Below are 22,007 nucleotides of genomic sequence, written 5' to 3'. Positions count from 1 at the left end.
TGCGCTATTGTTTCATGTATTTTCGTCCGGTTCTGTGCCCCTAATTGAGCCTCCAACGCAGATGCCTTCAGACCTGAACCGAGAAGAAAACCTGAAGTATTTACAAAGTTACTCAACATTTTAAATCCTTTGGCAATGAGGACTATGGTGCCGTTGGCTTATCAAGTGACCTAGGACACTTTGCATCTAAAGTGAAGCAATCCTGCAAACCGTCTTGATAAAAATCGACTGCTTTGTGTGTACAGCACCTTTACAAACCTATGTATAAATATACAGTAGGTATGCAGTTGTGTTATAATGAAAAGCTCTGCACCTACCTAATATACGTTGTTCAAGTTTGTCACCATTTTGAAGATCTCTGCTTGCTGACCATGAATGGAATTGCAAATTATTAGAAAGCAGCAGAACTTTTCAATATGGAAACCACTTTTAGCATAATCCAAAGAAGCTATGACTGCAGATATAGTTATGTATGGAGGTTCAGTGCAAGAAATGATTCTGTTATGACTGCTGTGGTCACTGATGTTACTGCGTAAATCTCTTGTAAAAATGTGTAATTCTTAGATCCAAGAGATTTATCAGCTGGAGTCGGAGATGTCGCAGATCTTGGAAGGTCGAACCAGAACTCTGCTGAAGCGCAGACAGGAAAAGCTCCAGTTGGAATCTGCCGCAATCCAGAAGTTTCCTGGTGGGTATAAGAATAATCTATGGTCGCTGTCTGACATGTTCCCTTCCTCCAAGTCCTAGAAAGTTTTCATGGATCGTTCCTTTTGACTTTCAGGTAATGGAAATCTAAATGATGTGACCGCAGATGAGGAAGCAAAGAGCCACCTGCAGGACATGGAGCTACGAAGGTGACGTAAGAACGATGCAATTCAGGGCTGCTTCAAAACATTGGTGGGTCCAGTGCAACTATTTAATGGTAGCTGCCCGCCCCACGAAAAATTGATACCCAGCTACATTTGTCAACCGGAAAAGAGGTAACATCCTCTCCTCTGTACTAGAAAGAAAGTAATAACGCAGCCACAGCAAACTTTATAGAGGCCAGTTATTGTGTGCACCGCCAAGGAAACACAAATTTGTCTTATTGCCCTTTTTCTAGCGCCAAGGGGTTGTACAGGATTAGAAAAACGTGGCTGCTTTCTTGCAGAAACAGCGCCAACCCTGTACGTGGGGTTTGTCTGATATTGCAGCTCCGCTTTACTGAAGTGACCGGATCACTGCAATACCACACACAGACTGTGGACAAATGTGGCACTGTTTTTAGAAGAAAGCAGCCATGTTTTACTAACTAAGCCTAGAGCAGTGTTTGCCAGCTTAAGATGCCCCCATGCAGCGACTCCGCATTAAATGACCCCTGGAGTGTCTGACGCTGCATCTGGATGGCTGCAAGGTGGGTCCGTGGTCCATTGGTCAGACACCGTGTCGATCTGTGGCTGAGGGGGGCAGGGCTGTGAGTCCCAAGGGGCAAGCCAGAGTTCACACTGCTGTGGTTGTGCTTCTATGGGGAGGAGAAGATCTCCCTTGTAGTTTGCAGAGCAGTTAGAAGGCTGGATATACTCATGTATCTGGGGGCCCAGTGCAGCTTTACTGTTTTCCTTATGAATTAAACAGCCCTGTTGCATTGTGGAGCTTTATTTTTGGAATTATTACTGCTGTTAATAGGAGAATTCCAATAAAGGAGACCAACCAGAAGAAGGGAAGTCGTATATAAAAGACCCTTTAGCTTTATTTTACGCTGAGATATAATATCTTCAGGTTTACAGGCCCAAAGCCTGAGGCTGCACTACTCCAATTCTGATGACCACGTGTCCGAATGTTGTTACACGGATCATGTATGGATTTTGCGCCAATATGTACACCAGGTTGGAAGTGGATTTTGTTATATTTAGTGATTAGGATCAACACAAGATCTCCATGACCACACTGCATCTGACATTTTTTTATCTGGTAGGTCTCCTTTAAATGGCTTTGGGTCTCTGAAAAGGGAGACAACCGCTATAATCCAAAGCAATTGGGAATCCTAAAAAGGCACAGTTACTTCACACTATTTGGGTATAATATTTGTATTATCTCGCTCACACTCTTAATTTTCCCAGTGCAGGAGTAGAAGACGGCAGAAACGTGAGGATTACGGCCAAACAGATCACAATGAAGGAATGTCTAGTGACGATGAGCTGCTTCTTGACCAAGAAATAGAATACCAGCAAAATCAAGGTAATGGAGAGTGGAAGAGGTTCTGTGTCTAGAAAACCACTGACTACACTTAATTTTACCACATTGACTTGTGCTAATTTACATACTCCGCTCTGCTGCATTGACCAACTCTGCTGCATCTGTATCTCAGATCTGCCAACTGTAATAAACAACTCTAGGACAGGAGGTCGTCTTATACAGTTACAGTAAACTGGTGCCTGAATTTTATTTTTGCTGTTTATTTGGGTAAGGGATGTCCTCCCTATAAGGTCTTTGTAGTCACATCTGCAGCTTGTTAAAGGCTATGGAAACCCTTATGATTTTCATATATGTTAGTGGTTACGTGGAGAGAAAAACATAAAATAAAAAGTTTCTGGCTGCAATCTTTATTTCCTTCATTCATTTTCAGACCTCCAGATATTCAGTTTGCAAGTTAGTATCAGACTTTTTCTCCTGTGTGCGTGTTCCTCCCAGTAATACATGCTGGATGTGAGGTCTCTGTGCCTAGGATGCTGCTGCCTTCGCTAGCTCTTATGTATCGGCTCCGCTTTCAACACTGACAGCCTGCGTGATCTGCTCTCCTCCCTATCTACACTCTATACTGACAGCCTGTATGATCTGCTCTCCTTTCCATCTGCACTCTATACTGATGACTTGTGTGATCTGCCCTCCCTGAAGACTTGGAAGCTTTTCCGCCCTCTCCACTCTCTGATCTGATATGTACAAACTCCCCCCTCCCTGCTGCTATCTCTAACCTTGAGAGAAGGGTGGAGGTGGACCGATTCTGTCGGCCCAGGAGAAGTAGACTGATGGATTTGAGTTAGAATCGGAAGCACATCCGGTTATCTACAGGAGCTGCACACACTCTACAGCAGCATAATAATCTATTTTTTTTTTTTCTTTTAATATAAAGAACATTTAGAAGTTTACTTAATTTTTCAATAAGGAAACAAATGAACGATAAAAAAAAAACTGTGCAAAAGTGTCAAGTCTTCTAAGATTGCCACATAATTACCTTCCTACTGCACATCATAATATAATTACACTGCAACTCTCTTACTACACGGATGTAGCATAATACCAAAATCGCAACGCAATGATTTTAATGGGAGGCAGAGGTTGTTTTTTTTTGTTTGTTTTTTACCCGGGAGGGTTTTGGCCACTCGTGGGGAAAAAAAGCGGCATGTCCTTTCTTGCCGCGGTTCCCACCTCTGACAACCCATTGAAATAAATAAGAGGCAGAAAAAACCTGCGGTGCTCATTTCTGAACTTTTTCGCAATGTTTTTTTGCCTGCAGTCCTTGTATTAACTTCAATGGACGCAGCAGGGAAGGAATTCTGAGGCAGATTTTCTGCCTGCGAAAAAATACTGTGTGAACAGGGTCTTATTATGTAGCCTGGGCCAAGCCCATAAGGCCAGTCAGTCGGTCTCTGGGAGAAGATGACTATAAAGAGGGGATCATCTGTGTTAACCCTTTAAAGTTCACATTATAAATTTGCTCTTGTCTGAAATGCAATCTTTATTTCGCAATTCCAATGATGTTTTGCTTCTACAGAGGACGTTCTCCTGCTGTGTAAACCCATCTTTGAAGACGTCCATGAGGATTTCTGCCAGATTAAAAACATCCTGTCCAAGTTTCACCAGTGGAGGGAGCGGTTTCCTGACACGTATTACGATGCTTACATCAGCTTATGTATTCCCAAACTGCTAAGCCCTCTGATCCGAATGCAGTTAATAACCTGGAATCCACTACAGGTAGCGTAACGTTCGTCGTCCCCGTAAAGAATAGAAGCTGGCGTGGGTCCGAGTGCTGTAATATCTTCATTTAAGAAACACTTAAAACTGATACTGTTATGCCTTAAATAGGACCTGAGCGGGCGGTTCGTGAAGCCAAAGGGAATCCGTGTGTCACGCACCGCCTTCTCAAGCTCTGCACTAGACATGTGTATCAGTGGAGTGTCCCTTTAAATCACTGGTTATGTGAACTGGCCACTTGTAGTGTGAAATTCTGGGGTTGATATTCTTCTTCTCCTGGGCCTAGGACACCACAGACATGGAGCGGATGTCATGGTATCGGGACCTGGATGAGTTCTGCTTTGGTAAACATGACCATGAAAACAACATGGAAGACGACCCAGATCATAAAGTGTTGACGGCTGTTATTGAGAAGACTCTGATTCCCAAAGTCTCAGGTGAGATAAAACAGTACATAGGTAGTTCGAAATGAATTGTCTTCAGCTGAGAGTAGGTTTTCAGAACCCTTCCTTTGTGTCTCTTACTGTCACGTAAAGGGAAATTCTCTACAGACTTTCACCATGACGTCTGAAGCCAGTGCTGTTTTTTTTGGCTTTCTGCATAATATAAAGGTCTAACGTAATTTGCCTGGGCCTTGGGTGACCATGTTAATACATGACATAACGTGTACTGATACTAAACTACAGTTTGTATTCTACTCCAGAGCTGTATTCGTAATTCTGCAGCTTTCGGAGCTGAAATCTCCCAAAAATCCTTGTTGATTCAGTGTCTGCGTGATGTTTGCCCTGGAGACCTGTTCTGGGAAGTGTCACCTCTACAATCAGGCACTGGACGGTAATCTGATGCAGGAAAGACTAAGGCTGACCACACATTTGTAATATCAGGCAACCGGTTTCTATTTTAGTTGACGTTTATGGTCGATCTGTGAAGGTGGTTGTTTTGGACAATAATGCCATTAGTTAAAACGACAATTCGCCGATCAATCTGTGGTGTCTGAAAACATTTGTTTTGAATGACTACCAGCAGAATTGTGAATACAGCTCTGGTGTATAATACACGCAAGGGAACTGTGACTGCTGGGAGTGTATTATCTGTAAACTGCTGCAGTTTGTTGCTACTGTATAAATGCAGCGTTAACTACGTATTCAGGCTGTGCATAATTGATATTTAATTTCAGGAGTTGTTGAGGATGTGTGGGATCCTATGTCGTCTGTTCAGACTGGCAGACTGGTGCGTTTCTGCAAAACTCACATACTCGGAGATGAGAGAAGTAAACCTGTGCAGGTGAGATGATGTGATATATCAATGTAAACATGAGAATTGGAAGGCAACATTTAAGATAATTTATGGTACACACACAGAGCTGCACCTCGGCCAGGACCCATGTAAATACATGCAGTTCTTCCACAATTGCTGTTTTCTAAAATTGACCACAATCGCGATAATACCGCAGCAAAATGAAACCTGTAGTTATGGTTTTTCCGCAGTGTAGTAATAGTGCGGTTCTCTACCACACCATAACCGTCCCGTGTGAATAGACCGTTAAAGTGAATGTCTATCTTTTAACACCATGGCGGTCGGACTCTGATAAAATTGTGGCTGCCTGCAGCCACCACTAGGGGCAGCTAACTGCATACAATTTTTACATTAATAAAACCGTAGAATAAGCTCCCCCTAGGGGTTGGCTGTAGGCAGCTAGAATTTTAATATTTAACTCTATGCAGGGGATCTTGGACGCTCTGTTATTCTGATACACAGCCCAACTGCTGTAAAGATATATCATAAAATGTGGTAAGAAATTAAAATTTTTGGGGGATTTTATGTTAATTGCCTATCCCCAGTGTGGGACGTACGCCTATCCCCAGAACGGGCATCCTCTGACCCTGTCCCATCTGGCAATGTGGCCGCTGGCAGTCGCAACCAGACAAAGTATCCATTGTGAGGTGGTCAGGAATACGGAAATAGCCGAGCTTGCTGTGCTACACGTTTTCTGTAATCGCGGCCCCCTCTCCACTGATTCTCCGCCTGCTGGGTCGGGGGACGGGATCCTGTTGATATGCCATAAAGGCATAAAATGAGAATAACCCTTTAATATTCAGTATATTTGTATTGTGAGTTATAATTACAGCACTTGTCTCATGTTTTAGGGTTTTGTCAGTTGTCTGGTTTCAAGATTAAAGAAGGCTATTGAAGATGATGTATTTATCCCTCTCTACCCGAAGAGGTACGACCAGCTGTTTTTTGTTTTCTTTTTCTTTCAAGGAAAGGCATGAATGACACCCGTACTCATCAGGTGTGCCTTATCATTGTATAATAAAACGTTCTAATATGCCTTGTTTGCCAATTTTAAGATGTCTGCTTGCTGTCAGTAAATAACCCGCGTAGACCTAAGGCTTCATTGACCTCTGCGTCAGGCTTCCGTTCGACCTTTCTGTTGGAGGAACCCATAGTTTTCCGTTTGCATTACCATTGATTTTCAGTGGTAATGCTTCCGTTGCTAATAGTTTCCATTTGTCTCCGTTTCGTAAGGTTTCCGTTTTTTTGAGTGGAAACAGTAGCGTAGTCTACTGCGCTATTCAATCAGTCAACAAAACCGAAACCTTACGGAACGGAGACCAACGAAAACCATTAGCAACGGAAGCATTACCACTGAAAATCAATGGTAATGCAAACGGAAAACTATGGGTTCCTCCAACAGAAAGGTCGAACGGAAGCCTGACGCAGAGGTCAATGAAGCCTAAGGCTGGGTTCACACGACCTATTTTCAGACGTAAACGAGGCGTATTATGCCTCGTTTTACGCCTGAAAATAGGGCTCCAATACGTCGGCAAACATCTGCCCATTCATTTGAATGGGTTTGCCGACGTATTGTGCAGACGACCTGTAATTTACGCGTCGTCGTTTTGACAGCTGTCAAACGACGACGCGTAAATTGACTGCCTCGTCAAAGAAGTGCAGGGCACTTATATACATTATATGCAGGACACTTATATACATTATATGCGGGACACTTATATACATTATATGCGGGACACTTATATACATTATATGCGGGACACTTATATACATTATATGCAGGACACTTATATACATTATATGCGGGACACTTCTATACATTATATGCGGGACACTTATATACATTATATGCGGGACACTTCTATACATTATATGCAGGACACTTCTATACATTATATGCGGGACACTTCTATACATTATATGCGGGACACTTCTATACATTATATGCGGGACACTTCTATACATTATATGCGGGACACTTATATACATTATATGCGGGACACTTATATACATTATATGCGGGACACTTATATACATTATATGCAGGACACTTCTATACATTATATGCGGGACACTTATATACATTATATGCGGGACACTTCTATACATTATATGCAGGACACTTATATACATTATATGCGGGACACTTATATACATTATATGCGGGACACTTCTATACATTATATGCGGGACACTTATATACATTATATGCAGGACACTTATATACATTATATGCGGGACACTTATATACATTATATGCGGGACACTTATATATATTATATGCGGGACACTTATATACATTATATGCAGGACACTTATATACATTATATGCGGGACACTTCTTATATACATTATATGCGGGACACTTATATACATTATATGCAGGACACTTATATACATTATATGCAGGACACTTATATACATTATATGCGGGACACTTCTATACATTATATGCAGGACACGTATATACATTATATGCGGGACACTTCTTATATACATTATATGCGGGACACTTATATACATTATATGCAGGACACTTATATACATTATATGCGGGACACTTATATACATTATATGCGGGACACTTATATACATTATATGCGGGACACTTATATACATTATATGCGGGACACTTATATACATTATATGCGGGACACTTCTATACATTATACGCGGGACACTTATATACATTATATGCGGGACACTTATATACATTATATGCGGGACACTTATATACATTATATGCAGGACACTTATATACATTATATGCGGGACACTTATATACATTATATGCGGGACACTTATATACATTATATGCGGGACACTTATATACATTATATGCGGGACACTTATATACATTATATGCGGGACACTTATATACATTATATGCGGGACACTTATATACATTATATGCGGGACACTTATATACATTATATGCGGGACACTTATATACATTATATGCGGGACACTTCTATACATTATATGCGGGACACTTATATACATTATATGCAGGACACTTATATACATTATATGCAGGACACTTATATACATTATATGCGGGACACTTATATACATTATATGCGGGACACTTATATACATTATATGCGGGACACTTCTATACATTATATGCGGGACACTTCTATACATTATATGCGGGACACTTATATACATTATATGCGGGACACTTATATACATTATATGCGGGACACTTATATACATTATATGCGGGACACTTATATACATTATATGCGGGACACTTATATACATTATATGCGGGACACTTATATACATTATATGCGGGACACTTATATACATTATGTGCAGGGCACTTATATACATTATATGCAGGACACTTATATACATTATATGCGGGACACTTATATACATTATATGCGGGACACTTATATACATTATATGCAGGACACTTATATACATTATATGCAGGACACTTATATACATTATATGCGGGACACTTCTTTGAAACGGAATTTGAGCCGTTCTTCATTGAATTCAATGAAGAGCAGCTCAAATGATCGGCCGTCAAAGACGCCTAGCATAATGCGAGGAGGAGCTTTTACGTCTGAAACGAGGCAGCTGTTTTCTCCTGAAAACAGGCTGTCTTTTCAGACGTAAAAGGAAGCTATCGGTTGCACATACCCTTATACTTTTAACAGCAGAATTTGTGATACAATTGTAACCATTCTAGACAATTCTCTGAGATAAACAGTCTGGACTTCAGGATGACACATTGTAACAAACTATCAGGACAGGAGAGAAATTGATGCTCCTGTTGTATTTATCCCACAAAGCATGATCTAGACTGGATACAATTGTTACAAACACTCCTCTGTGAGAAGTTTTTGGTCTGTACAGGTTTTCAGCCACCGATCATAAACCAGAATAATACCATTCACTGACAGAAAGTGGTGATCCTGAAAATGGTGAGGAACTGAAACACAAAGTAAATTAAAAAGTTCTATAACTTTTCACTACACAATGATTAAGGTTTATTTACATAAGGCCGGGTTCACACGAGCGTATTCGGTCCGTGATATACACTACGTATGTCGGTTGCATTTCCCGGACTGAACACAGTGCAGGGAGCCGGGCTCATAGCATCATAGTTATCTATGACGCTAGGAGTCCCTTCCTCGCTGCCCGACAACTGTCCCGTACTGTAATCATGTTTTCAGTACGGGACAGTAGTTCCACGGAGAGGCAGGGACTCCTAGATGACTATGATGCTAGGAGCCCGGCTCCCTGCAGTGTGTTCGGTCCGGGAAATGCAACCGACATAGGGACTGTATATCATGGACAGTACACGCTCGTGTGACTCCAGCCTAAGACTGGACGCTCCCTGAGAGTGGCACTTGTTTAATTCCCCTGCCGTGGAAGTCGCATCAATTTCTCTGTCCTGCAACTTGCATGACTGCAAAAAGAGGTATATTTACAATGCCCCCCCTCTCCTATATTGCGCTCTCAGCAGCTTTGAGACCTCAAAACTCCTGACCGATTCCCTTGTAAGCAGTCATATAATGGGAGTGTATGCATTGCTGACAATAATGGCATTGTCCCAGAGTCCACAATTATCACCTATCTAAAGGATAGGTGATCATTGTCTAATGGCTGAGGGCCCCATCGCTTGGTTCAGCCTCCGATTGCAAGAACAGGGGTCCCGAATCCTCAGATCCTCCTCCCTGCAATCCCCGCAGTGAGGAGGACCTTGATTGGAGCGGTGTTCGCCACTCCACTCCCTTCCTATTCAATGTCTATGGGACTGACTCAAACAGCTGAGCACTGTACTTGGCTGTTTCGATCAGTTCCATAGAATTTTTGAATGAAGTGGCAGCGCGCATGTTCAACCCCCACTCCATTCAACGTTCACCTCACTGTGGTCGGGCACTGAGGAGGTAGAGGCACCCCTGTTCTCATAATCGGTGGGGGTCCCAGCGATCAGACTATTATCTATCCTGTGGGTAGGTTATAATTGTCGATTCTGGGAATACTCCTTTAAGGACATGGCACATAAAGGGTGACATCCATGCTTTGAATGGGGCGTTGAATAGCCGTACTCTGGGTTCTGGATGATCTAGTTCTAGATCAGCAGCTGTGCCGGGATACAGGTTGTTACTGTAAATGACTTTGGTGTCCTCTGTTATAGATTATTAGAAGATAAGAATTCTCCACAGTCTGAATTCCAGGAGAGACGGTTCTGGTCAGCTGTGAAAGTAAGTTATTATGTTGCTATGTCCTCGTCTCCACTACATGAAGTATGTGCATTATTGTATGTCACGTGATATCTGGACACAATTCAAATGTCTCCTCTTTCCTTGGCTAGGTCTGTTTTCATGTTAAAGGGAATGTCGCTAGAAATTATTCTTTTTTTTTTTTTTTTTTTTTTTTAGTTATTACACATTGTTTTAATTTTTCCACAAGTCAGGAAATATTATAAATTAGATTCTAATTTATAACATTTCCATGTGCTGGGCACTAGAGGGAGTATTTCCCAAAATTGCAGCATGGTCAATGTGGTAAAGCAACCTCATGCTGCAAATTTGGGATAGACACACTCGCTCTAGTGTCCTCATACAATCCCCCCTCCCTTATTCTGGCTAGTGCCAGAAGAAGGAGGGGGTTGAATCTTTAAACCTCCCACACTGCGTGCCACCATTTTCTGAGCGACTGCACAGTGTAGGAGGATTAGATACAGTGCACAGCAGACAGTATCACACGAACATACACACACATCACATACACAAACATAATACACACATCACATACACAAACATAACTTACCTGCTTCCTTGCGCCTTGGCTTCCTTGAATATATGGCCGGAAGTGGTCATCTTACTGTCCGGCAGCAGCTTCCGGTCCACATGAAAATGGCGCCGGATGTCACTCTGCTAACAAGCTTAGTTTTGGTCTGTGTGGGAGCGGCGCATGCCTCGTTCCCACACAGACAGCGTACGCTTCAGAGAATGGAACGGCTCCCATTCTCTATGGGGCTGTATGTGCCGTATTCCATCTCTGTATGTGTCGTTAATCGACACATACAGAGATGAAACAAAAAAATGGCAGCCCCCATAGAGAAGAAAAAAGTAGAACACAAAAATAAATACATTTTTATTTTTTTATCATACTAAAAGCAAGATGATAAAAAGAAACATTTCATGACACCTTCCCTTTAAGTCTCTGGCAGGGCTTAACCGGAGCCTGTAGAAATGACTATATACTGCAATACATTAGTCTTGCAGTGTATTGTACCAGCGATTGCTGGTTAATGTCTACTAGGGGGAGTAATAAAATGTGTAAAAAAAAGTTAGTTTTTACTAGTGTAAAAAAACAACAAAAAAAAAACCTTTTCCCATTATTTTTTTCCCCCTCTAAAGTAGTGTAAAAAAATCTACAATATTGGTATCACTGTGTCCATAAGTTTGAACTATTATAATATATCACTATTGAACCTGCTCACTGAACACTGTAAAAATAAAAAAATATAATACGCCACAATCAGTTTTTTTGGTCACTTCACATCCCACATAAAATTAAATAAAAAGTGATCAAGAAGTCTCATGTAGCAAAATAATACCAATAGAAACTACAGCTCGCCACGCAAAATATAAGCCCTCATACCGCTCAATCCACAGAAAAATAAAGTTATGGCTCTCAGAATGTGGCGACATAACACAAATTGTATTTGTAACAATTAGTTTCTTGTAAAAGTAGTAAAACATAAAAAAAACTATAGAAATTTGGTATCGCCGCAATCAAATTGACCCACAGAATAAAATGAGTGCACCGTTTTTACCGTATGGTGAAAGCCGTAAAAAGGAAACCCCCCCCCCCCCCCCTCAACTGATTGAGGAATCAGTTTTTTTCCTTTTCCACCCCACAAAGATTTTGTTTCCAGTTTCCCAATACATTATATGGCACAATAAATGGCGCCGTGAAAAACTACAACTCATCCTGCAAAAACAAGCCCTCGTACGGCTATATAGACGGAAAAATAAAAAAGTTCTGGCTTTGGTAAGGTTGGGGAGAAAAAAATTAAAAGGAAAATCCGAAAAAAAATGGCTGCGTCCTGAAAGGGTTAATACACAGGAATTCATTTTCCTTTGCTGCTAATATAACTACATCCAGCATGAAGGAAGACCTCAGCAGAGATCTTCACTGCGTACACAGCTGCACACTATCTCCCCCCACACAGCAGACCCTTACAGGGGCCAATAATCGGGCAAACGTTCGTTCATCGCCTGATCTGCTCTTTCCTGCAGAATTAAAAATAATCGTGGTCGGCAGCACATCTCCTTCTGTAATCAGAGAGATGCGCTGCCGACATGATGAAAATGTATAGGGAAGAGCGATCGGAGTAACAAACTCTCGTCCCTATACATATCCAAACATTGCAAATGCGCACCGATCAACGAGCCGTCTCGTTGGTCGGCGCTTGTTTACACGGCCCATGTCAGGAACACCCTTAAAGGGCCAGTGTGAAGGGAACTAGGTCATGCATTATTGTTTTTGACATTCTTTGGCTTTTATTCTTAGTTGTTCGGGAACATTCTTCTATGGGATGGTTTCCTTCAAGAAGAAATCTTACAAGAGCTCGGCCTGGACAAGCTGCTGAACCGTTACCTTCTGCTTGTTCTTCTCAATGCAGAGCCGGACTGTGATGTAGTGAACAAATGCTACAAGGTAACGCGTGATGCCCGGTGCTGCTTATATAGCGTTCATTGGTCATGACTGGTACATTTAATGTTCCTGTACGTGTTAGACGAGTCATCCGAATCCGCTGATTTTGTCCGCACAAACCCACTATCTAATATAGGATGGTGTCCCTACCCACCCCCGACATCTGCCACATTTCGGAATTCAACAAACATATATGTAAACATATGCAGCAAACATAAGCCTGATGATTGCAGCATACAATGACAAAAGTGGGCAGACAGTCCCGGGTCTATCAAAGGTCCCTATGGCTGTCCTTCTATGATGCCTGTTGGGGCATACATTCCGCTACTGGAGAAGCCCCTGGCGTCACTATCCATATATGGACAGAGCCATCAGGGGCTCCCTGTAAAAACAATCCCCAGCCAGAGGGATTCCTCTCCTACAGGGAGCTACAGTGGTGCTATTTACAGGAAGGGAGTGGCATTTACATTGGGGGGGGGGGGGGCGCGCTATCTGCATTGGGGATGTTGCTACAGGACGGATCTTGCTATCTTCAGGGGGATGTTGCTATCTACAGAGTGGGTGGTGCTATGCGCAGAGGGTGGCACTATATCCAGGGGGTGTGGCACTATTCCATGGGCACTGTGGCATTATATTGGCACTACCTACAGGGGACACTGGCGCTATCTACATGGGCACGATGTGGGCACTGTGGCACTATTTTCAGGGGGCACTATCTATGGGCACTGGCACTCTGTGTGCAACGTGGCACTGTCTACAGTGGTATTGCGTCACTATCTACATGGGCACTGTGGTGTCTTCAGGAGGTTGGGACAAAATTAACGTCCATGAAAAACAGAATATATATATATATATATATATATATATATATCTCAAAAAAGAGAACGTGAAGCAGCACTCAAATAAAGTGAATTTATTCATCCAACATGGAACCACAACGTTTCACCTTCTCTATGAAGGCATTTTCAAGTCATAGAGGAGGTGAAACGCTGTGGTTCCATGTTGGATGAATAAATTCACTTTGAGTGCTGCTTCACGTTCTCTTTTTTGGATATCTAACACATAAGGAGAGGTCACTCCTTTATTTTTGAAGCTTTGCACCAGCCTAGTCAGGCATTTGTTCACAGTGCTGCTCCAATCCTCTGCTTTTTTCTATATATACATCTCTATTTCTATTACAAAAAAGTTAGGTTTTTTTCCCCACATTCTTAGTGATTTGTCTACTCATAATAGAAATCAATAACACGGAATTAATTAAACTGATCTAGAAAATGAAAGCCTCATAAGTTTTGTAAAAATAGTTGTGATATTCAAAGCGGTCGCAAAGATGATATCATTTAAATAAGTGCATATCAAAAATGGAAAATTTGACCTGAACACAGGGGCATCAATGACCCTTGGCCATGAAAGGGTTAATCCTTGTCAGGGCAGGAGCAGAGTCTCTGCAGTAGCATGATGGTATAGCTGAGGATACCCCTTATACTCTGCTTATTAGGGAAGGAGCAGACCCTCTATAGTAGCACAGCAGCAAAGCTGAGGAGACTCGTCAGGGAAGAAGCCGTGTTAGAAACTCTCAGCTGTCATTTTATTCATACATTTCCTAGAGGGATAATAGAGGGATAATAGAGGGATAATAGAGGGATAATAGAGGGATAATAGAGGGATAACAAGAGAAGGTGCTTCAAAATGTATATTTCATGGGGAATTCACCATTTTTCTGGAGCACCACTGATCTCAATAACAGAGGCCCTGCTTTCCATCACCTCATCCATCCGCTCAGCTGCCAGGCAAGCACCGACTGAACACTTATGAGATGTCAAGTAGGGGAACCTTTTAAGGGTTTGGGGGGGTGGTTTTGTTTTTTTTAGTTTAGAAACTTGAATTTACACAATGCATATCCAGAATTTAGTGCACATATTTAGGTACATATTAATTATTTTGATCACTTTTCCTAGATAATAAAAAAAATATTTTTGCTATATCCGAGATAAAAGGACGCGCTTACAGACCGATGAAATTCCACTGAAATCTGTGGTCTTGCCGGGTCCCTTCTCTTCAGACTGGATCTAGAGCAGCTTATGGCTGGGTGTTTGCGGGTTCCTCAGTTTCTGTTTCTTTGCAGATAGTGGAGTATCTACCTCAGAGCTGGTTTAAAGGACTCGGCAGTGGTTTAACGTTAACGCGACTGGGAAATTTCAGCAAGCACGTGGTAAACTGCATCCAGGCTCTACACAAGCTGAATGACCGGTGAGTGACTGGGGTTTATTTTGCTTTTACATTCATTCATGTGGTGGTCTGAGCTGGAACACCTCCCTCACCACCTTTCCCAACCCGGACATCTGACATCCAGAGGATATGCCATAAATGTCTGATAGATGTGGGTACCACCTCTGGGACCAGCACCTATGCTGAGGAGGGTTCACTAGGGGGAGAATAAATGAGCTGGCCGCGCAAGTGCTCTGCCAAACATGCTTTTAAAGTTCTGATCTATTACGAACATTCTTGTCAGTGAAAGGGTTAAAACATTCTGGTGGCCTGCAGCCGCCACTAGAGGGCTCTCAGGAGCTCACTGCATACTGATTGTTCATTGTACTCAATAATCACTCCGTATGCAGTAAGCCCCAACACTCCCCCTAGTGGGGGCTGCAGGCAGCCAGGATGTAATGTTTTAAATCTGTCTATGCAGAAGGTTTGCAGTTTTGTATCAGAAAAACTGAGCTCGAACCACTATTCGGATACATTCCGGAACGAGTCGGCACAGAATTTTGTTAGCTAAAGTGAATTGTGGACAGTAAATAACCTGCCTTTACTGCAGAAAAGAGTAAAAAATAAATAAAAATGAATTAACAATAAGGGTGGGAACACACATAGCGTGTTCAGGGCGGATATGCTGCGTCAAACTGCACCGTGTATCAGCCCTAAACATTGCAGGGAATGCCGTCCAAAAAACCGCACCACATTGTGGCGCGTTTTTTCGGGTGGAATTTCCGCTGCGGAAAGCAGCGCCGTAGGAAATAAAGCAAAAAACGTTTATGCTTACCCCCTCTTCTGTGCGTAGTCTGGCCTCCTAGGATGACGCTGCAGGCCATGTGACCGCTGCAGCGGTCACATGGGATGAAACGTCACCCCAGGAGGCTGGACTGGAGAAGAAGTGGTTAACTCTGGGTAAGTATAACTTTAAAAAAAAAAAAAATTTATTATTTTGTTTTCTTACTTGTGATTGTTGCGGCGGAATCAGTGTGTCGCCCTGCAAACCCCTTTGTTGCGGGTTTAAGCACCCCATTGAATTCAATGGGGAAAACGAGGTAAATTTCTGTGCGTTTTTTTTTCCCCGCGTCTCTTTTACGCAGTGTGGATGATTTGTTGAAATCTCCACCACACTGCTGCTACTGTAATACGCTGCAGATTTTCCACAATGAATCCGCTGCAGAAGATCTGCAGTGTTTACGCCTAGTGTGTTCCTACCCTAAGAATGGTTGTGCTAGTAAACAAACCCCGTTCTTCCGCCTGATTTATTGCCATGGCTTCTCACTATTACACAGTCCCGATCAGCATGTCTGATTTACTGCTATTTCTACCTGTTGATGAGGACAGGACAAGTTCATCATACACAGAAGCTTGTCAGTGGACCTGCTCTCTCATCGAGCAGGAACATTTGCCAGGGGAAGCCTCACACTAAGGCCGGATTCACACGAGCGTGTGCGTTTTGCGCTCCACAAAAGCTCCGTGTGTCAGCAGCGTATGATGCGTGGCTGCGTGATTTTCGCGCAGCCGCCGTCATTATGACACTCTGTTTGTAAACAAAAGCACGTGGTGCTTTTCTGTTTTCATTCATAGTTTTGACTACTGTAGCGCGCATCACGCGCGGCACACGAAAGTGTGTCTGTGTGCCGTGCGCGGTTTTCACGCACCCATTGACTTTAATGGGTGCGCGATGCGCGAAAAACGGGCAAATATAGGACATGTCGTGAGTTTTACGCAGTGGACACACGCTGCATGAAAATCACGGACAGTCTGCACGGCCCCATAGACTAACAGGTCTGTGCGAGGCGCGTGAGAATCACGGATGTAGTATACGTTCGTCTGAATAAGCCCTAAGGCTGGATTCACACGGGCGTTGCTCATCTCGGACGTGAAAAACTGATGTTTTTCACGTCCGAGGTGCAGCCATGCTTTTCCCTGCGGGATGCTTTATGCATCCCCCATAGACTAGTCTATTGCGTCATGCGTGAAGCGTGAGAAAATAGGACATGTCCTATTTTCTCACGGACCCGTCACACGTTCCGTTGAAACAATGCCCGTGTGAACGGCCATATTGAATTATATAGGTCCATGTGACGGCCATTGCTTCAACGGACGTTTAACACGTTCATCTGAATAAGACCTTACTCTGCAGCGGCTGTTGCAGGGAAAATGTTGCAGTACTTGGTGCCCAAGTCCTTCCAGAGAGACTTTTTTTTCCCGTGGCAATATGTTCACACGGCTTATTTTCGTCCGTCTTTGGGGCCGTAAACTGCTGAAAGATGGGAAGCAGAACGCCTCCAAACATCTGCAGATTGATTTCAATGGGAAAAACTGTGTTCTGTTCCTATGGGCTGTTTTTTTACGCGGCAGTTTTGAGAAATGGCTGCGTTATGAAACGCCCGCAAAAAAGAAGTGCATGTCACTTCTTGAGCCATTTTCATTGACTCTATAGAAAAACGGCCGTAAAAGACTCAGCGAAAAAACGCGAGTTGCTGAAAATCAGGAGCCGTTTTCCCACTATCACTGAACCAGTCAGTCCCGCTGACCTGACTGATTCAGGTCTTAGCGCAAGATACAGCTGCTCTGTATACAGGATACAAAGCAGCTGTATCTCAAAAAGTTAAATAATTATTAATAGAAACGAATTTGAAAGTTGCACCAAATACTCATACATTTAAAAAAAAAAAAAAAAAATAGGTTACCGGTCAGGCAATAATGCTTTGTAATAGTATGTATCCCAAGGCATTATACAAATGATTGCAGTGATCCACAGTGGGACTAATATAAAAAAATTATTCGTTTAAAAAAAAAAATAATTATCCAAAATTAAAAAAATAAAATAACCCTATTTTTTACATTAAAGAGGCTCTGTCACCACATTATAAGTGCCCTGTCTCCTACATAATGAGATCGGCGCTGTAATGTAGGTAACAGCAGTGTTTTTTATTTAGGAAAATTATCTATTTTTTACCAAGTTATGAGCGATTTTAGCTTTATGCTAATGTCTTTCTTCGTTCCAAACTGGGCGTGTTTTTACTTTTGACCAAGTGGGCGTTGTAAAGAGGAGTGTATGACGCTGACCAATCAGTGACCAATCAGCGTCATACACGTCTCTCCGTTCATTTACTCTGCACATAGTGATTCTGCATTGTTCACTATGTGCAGTCACATACACACAAACATTAACGTTACTGAAGCGTCTTGAGAGTGAATAGACATCACTACCAGCCAGGACGGGATGTCTATTCACAATCCTGACACTTTGGTAACTTTTGTGTGTGACTTATAGCACAGCAAGCGTAATCTCGCTGTAAATGACAGTTTACAGCGTAATCTCACGAGACTACGCTTGCTGTGCTGTAAATCATACACAAACGTTACTGAAAGGTCGTGATTGTGAATAGACATCACGTCCTGGTTGGAGGTGATGTCTATTCACTGTCAGGACACTTCAGTAACGTTAATACGCGAGTAAGTGACTGCACATAGTGATCTAGCTAGATCACTATGTGCTGTGTAAATGAATGGGGAGAAGTGTATGAAGCTGATTGGTCACTGATTGGTCAGCATCATACACTCCTCTCCACAACGCCCACTTGGTCAAAAAGTAAAACACGCCCAGTTGTCTATTAAGAAAGTCATTAGCATAAAGCTAAAATGAGTCATAACTCCGCCAAAAATGATAGTTTTTCTAAATAAAAAACTGCTGTAATCTACATTACAGCGCCGATCACATCATGTACATGATAGGCCACTTATAATGTGGTGACAGAGCCTCTTTAAAGGTAATCTTATTATATTTCAAGGTAGTCTTGGAGTACAACAATGTAAAAATCGCTGTGTCCTGCAGGCTCAAGATAAGCCAGTCCTCAAGGAGTTAACATAGATGGACAGGTCACTGCCTCCCACAAGATCAGCACACTCCTCATTCCCATCAATAGTAACGTGCAGAAAGTAAAATACTAGTGTGATTGGTTTTATTTGAGTGTTTATGAAATTTCGAAAAAAGTGTTTTGAACAAATGGCGCCCTCAATGTTTCTGTATTTATCTGGTATTCACTTGAATCAGACTAAGCTGCAATACCAGACACAGCCCATGGACAAGGGTGGCACTGTTTTCTTGATAAAAAGTAGACCTTTTTTCAAACCTCCTACAACCCCTATAACTTTCCAAGAAAACCCTACCTATGTACATGGTTAGACGTAACCATTTTCTGTGCTTCCAGGAAAAGCATGGAGGTTCTTGTGTCTCTGCTAATCAAGATCAAAGCTCAGAATCTTGCAGATTCCATGGTTGCGCAGTACAGCATGGAGGGAGATCGCATCACTGTATGACCAGCATCATCCTCCGAGAAAGCAGCCGCCCAGCAATGTCTATACCTCTGTGGTGCTCACACATGAACAGTCTCCTGTCACTCAGCGCTGTCATTACCTCTTGAAGACTCCTGCAGACTATTGCAATTTTGCATCTGTTTTTGTGTCCTAAAAATGAATAGAACTCGTCAGCTGATCAGTTTATGTTACCAATAAATGTGAACCCGGCCTTCACCATCAGCATGGTCTTTAGGGCCCCTTCACACGGCTAGATTTATAGTCCCTAATTCCTTTCCATGTTTTGGGGTTTGTTTCTTCCCTGCTGAAATCTGCAAAAGAGGAAATTTTCCAACTGGATAATGTCTCTCTTTTTGGCAAAGTAAGTATGGAAAGTAGAACAGACTGAACGTCTATGCTGAGATATGATCACTTTAAAGCAGATATCAGGTCTTCTATCTGAGGGCAGCATAGTGTAGGGGGGGGGGGGGGGAAATCTATCACAGTCTATGATTGTACTATTTGATTTAGTATCTTAATGTAAAAATGTGATTAAATGCTGCCAGTACTCCGGGTATATTCATACAGCGTTCTTTGCTGCTATTTTTCACAAAATGGCAGCAAAAAACAGAATTTTGATTGCCCCGCATGAATGGACCCATAGAGAGTGAGTCCTGCTTTCCCTACCCACGCACTGCTCTTTGGCAGCTCTACATGTATACAATCTCACTCCGAGATTAGGACCCTCAGGCGGGTGGAGAAATGGGACACTCAGGCTCTATCTATGAGTGGGTGGGAGAAGCAGGACTCGCATGCTTTCTCTGTGTGGGTGGGAGAAGCAGGACTCGCATGCTTTCTCTGTGTGGGTGGGAGAAGCAGGACTCGCATGCTTTCTCTGTGTGGGTGGGAGAAGCAGGACTCGCATGCTTTCTCTGTGTGGGTGGGAGAAGCAGGACTCGCATGCTTTCTCTGTGTGGTTGGGAGAAGCAGGACTCGCATGCTTTCTCTGTGTGGTTGGGAGAAGCAGGACTCGCATGCTTTCTCTGTGTGGGTGGGAGAAGCAGGACTCGCATGCTTTCTCTGTGTGGGTGGGAGAAGCAGGACTCGCATGCTTTCTCTGTGTGGGTGGGAGAAGCAGGACTCGCATGCTTTCTCTGTGTGGGTGGGAGAAGCAGGACTCGCATGCGTTCCCTGTGTGGGTGGGAGAAGCAGGACTCGCATGCGTTCCCTGTGTGGGTGGGAGAAGCAGGACTTGCATGCTTTCTCTCTGTTGGTGAGAGAAGCAGGACTCACATGCTTTCCCTGTGTGGGTGGGAGAAGCAGGACTCACATGCTTTCTCTGTGTTGGTGAGAGAAGCGGGGCTCGCGTGCTTTCTGTGTTGGTGAGAGAAGCGGGGCTCGCGTGCTTTCTGTGTTGGGAGAAGCGGGGCTCGCATGCTTTCTGTGTTGGGAGAAGCGGGGCTCGCATGCTTTCTGTGTTGGGAGAAGCGGGGCTCGCATGCTTTCTGTGTTGGTGGGAGAAGCGGGGCTCGCATGCTTTCTGTGTTGGTGAGAGAAGCGGGGCTCGCATGCGTTCTGTGTTGGTGGGAGAAGCGGGGCTCGCATGCGTTCTGTGTTGGTGGGAGAAGCGGGGCTCGCATGCTTTCTGTGTTGGTGAGAGAAGCGGGGCTCGCGTGCTTTCTGTGTTGGTGAGAGAAGCGGGGCTCGCATGCTTTCTGTGTTGGTGGGAGAAGCGGGGCTCGCATGCTTTCTGTGTTGGTGGGAGAAGCGGGGCTCGCATGCTTTCTGTGTTGGTGGGAGAAGCGGGGCTCGCATGCTTTCTGTGTTGGTGGGAGAAGCGGGGCTCGCATGCTTTCTCTGTGTGGGTGGGAGAAGCAGGCTTTCTCTACGAGTTCTGGCAGCAATTAAACTTCTATAGTCAGATTCAGTATTTTCATGTAAAAAGAAGACTATATATCCCTGAGCTCCACGTCTCCCCCGCTATACTAATGTAAATTAAATAAAGCAACTACAACAATATCTACAGCCTATCAGGCTCGACGTGTGTGTTTTTTCTATCTATCTATCTATCTATCTATCTAACATTGCAACGGACAGGAATCAGACCAGGCAGTGTTGTCATCAGAACCTACCAGTTTTACTGCATAGACTTTGGGCATGTAAGCTGCAAGCCTTCATAACTCAGCATAGAACTACTAAAAAAATAATTTAAAACCTTTTTTTATACAGACAATGTGTGTTTATTAGACCATGAATGGATTTGACAAATCACTTTGAAGAACATCTTCTGGTATACATTACCTCTGTAATTCTACTTTTGTAAACTAATAAATAATTTTATATATATTCGCATCTTGTCACTTTTCAAGTTCATTGATTTACCCAAAGGAATTCTATTAAATTGTCACATCCTGGAGGGGACCAAACCTTTGTGGAGAGGAGACGTGTGAGACCTGAGCTCCTGCTACATCTCCCTCATTTGGGCTAAATATTGAGTTCTTGTTATCCTACAA

At 43.0% G+C, this 22,007-nt stretch overlaps 1 protein-coding gene across 1 annotated transcript in view; it reads left to right on the top strand.

Annotated features, from left to right (window-relative positions):
* The window catches only part of GCFC2 (GC-rich sequence DNA-binding factor 2), a 31,284-nt gene extending 11,294 nt beyond the window's left edge, over nucleotides 1-19,990 (top strand). Inside the window, exons 8-18 of the mRNA XM_075860976.1 lie at nucleotides 565-688; nucleotides 782-854; nucleotides 2,105-2,217; nucleotides 3,752-3,951; nucleotides 4,238-4,388; nucleotides 5,129-5,235; nucleotides 6,099-6,175; nucleotides 10,409-10,475; nucleotides 12,796-12,942; nucleotides 15,062-15,186; nucleotides 19,410-19,990. Coding sequence (XP_075717091.1) covers nucleotides 565-688; nucleotides 782-854; nucleotides 2,105-2,217; nucleotides 3,752-3,951; nucleotides 4,238-4,388; nucleotides 5,129-5,235; nucleotides 6,099-6,175; nucleotides 10,409-10,475; nucleotides 12,796-12,942; nucleotides 15,062-15,186; nucleotides 19,410-19,518 — 1,293 coding nt within the window. The 3' untranslated portion in view covers nucleotides 19,519-19,990. The remainder of the gene's footprint in view (nucleotides 1-564; nucleotides 689-781; nucleotides 855-2,104; nucleotides 2,218-3,751; nucleotides 3,952-4,237; nucleotides 4,389-5,128; nucleotides 5,236-6,098; nucleotides 6,176-10,408; nucleotides 10,476-12,795; nucleotides 12,943-15,061; nucleotides 15,187-19,409) is intronic.
* The last annotated feature ends 2,017 nt before the right edge of the window (nucleotides 19,991-22,007 follow it).

The sequence above is a fragment of the Rhinoderma darwinii genome, chromosome 4 (assembly GCF_050947455.1).
Source record: "Rhinoderma darwinii isolate aRhiDar2 chromosome 4, aRhiDar2.hap1, whole genome shotgun sequence".
In the NCBI taxonomy this organism is placed as follows: domain Eukaryota; kingdom Metazoa; phylum Chordata; class Amphibia; order Anura; family Rhinodermatidae; genus Rhinoderma; species Rhinoderma darwinii.
Note: the sequence above shows the minus strand (reverse complement) of the source record. Positions and strands in the feature narration are given on the sequence as shown.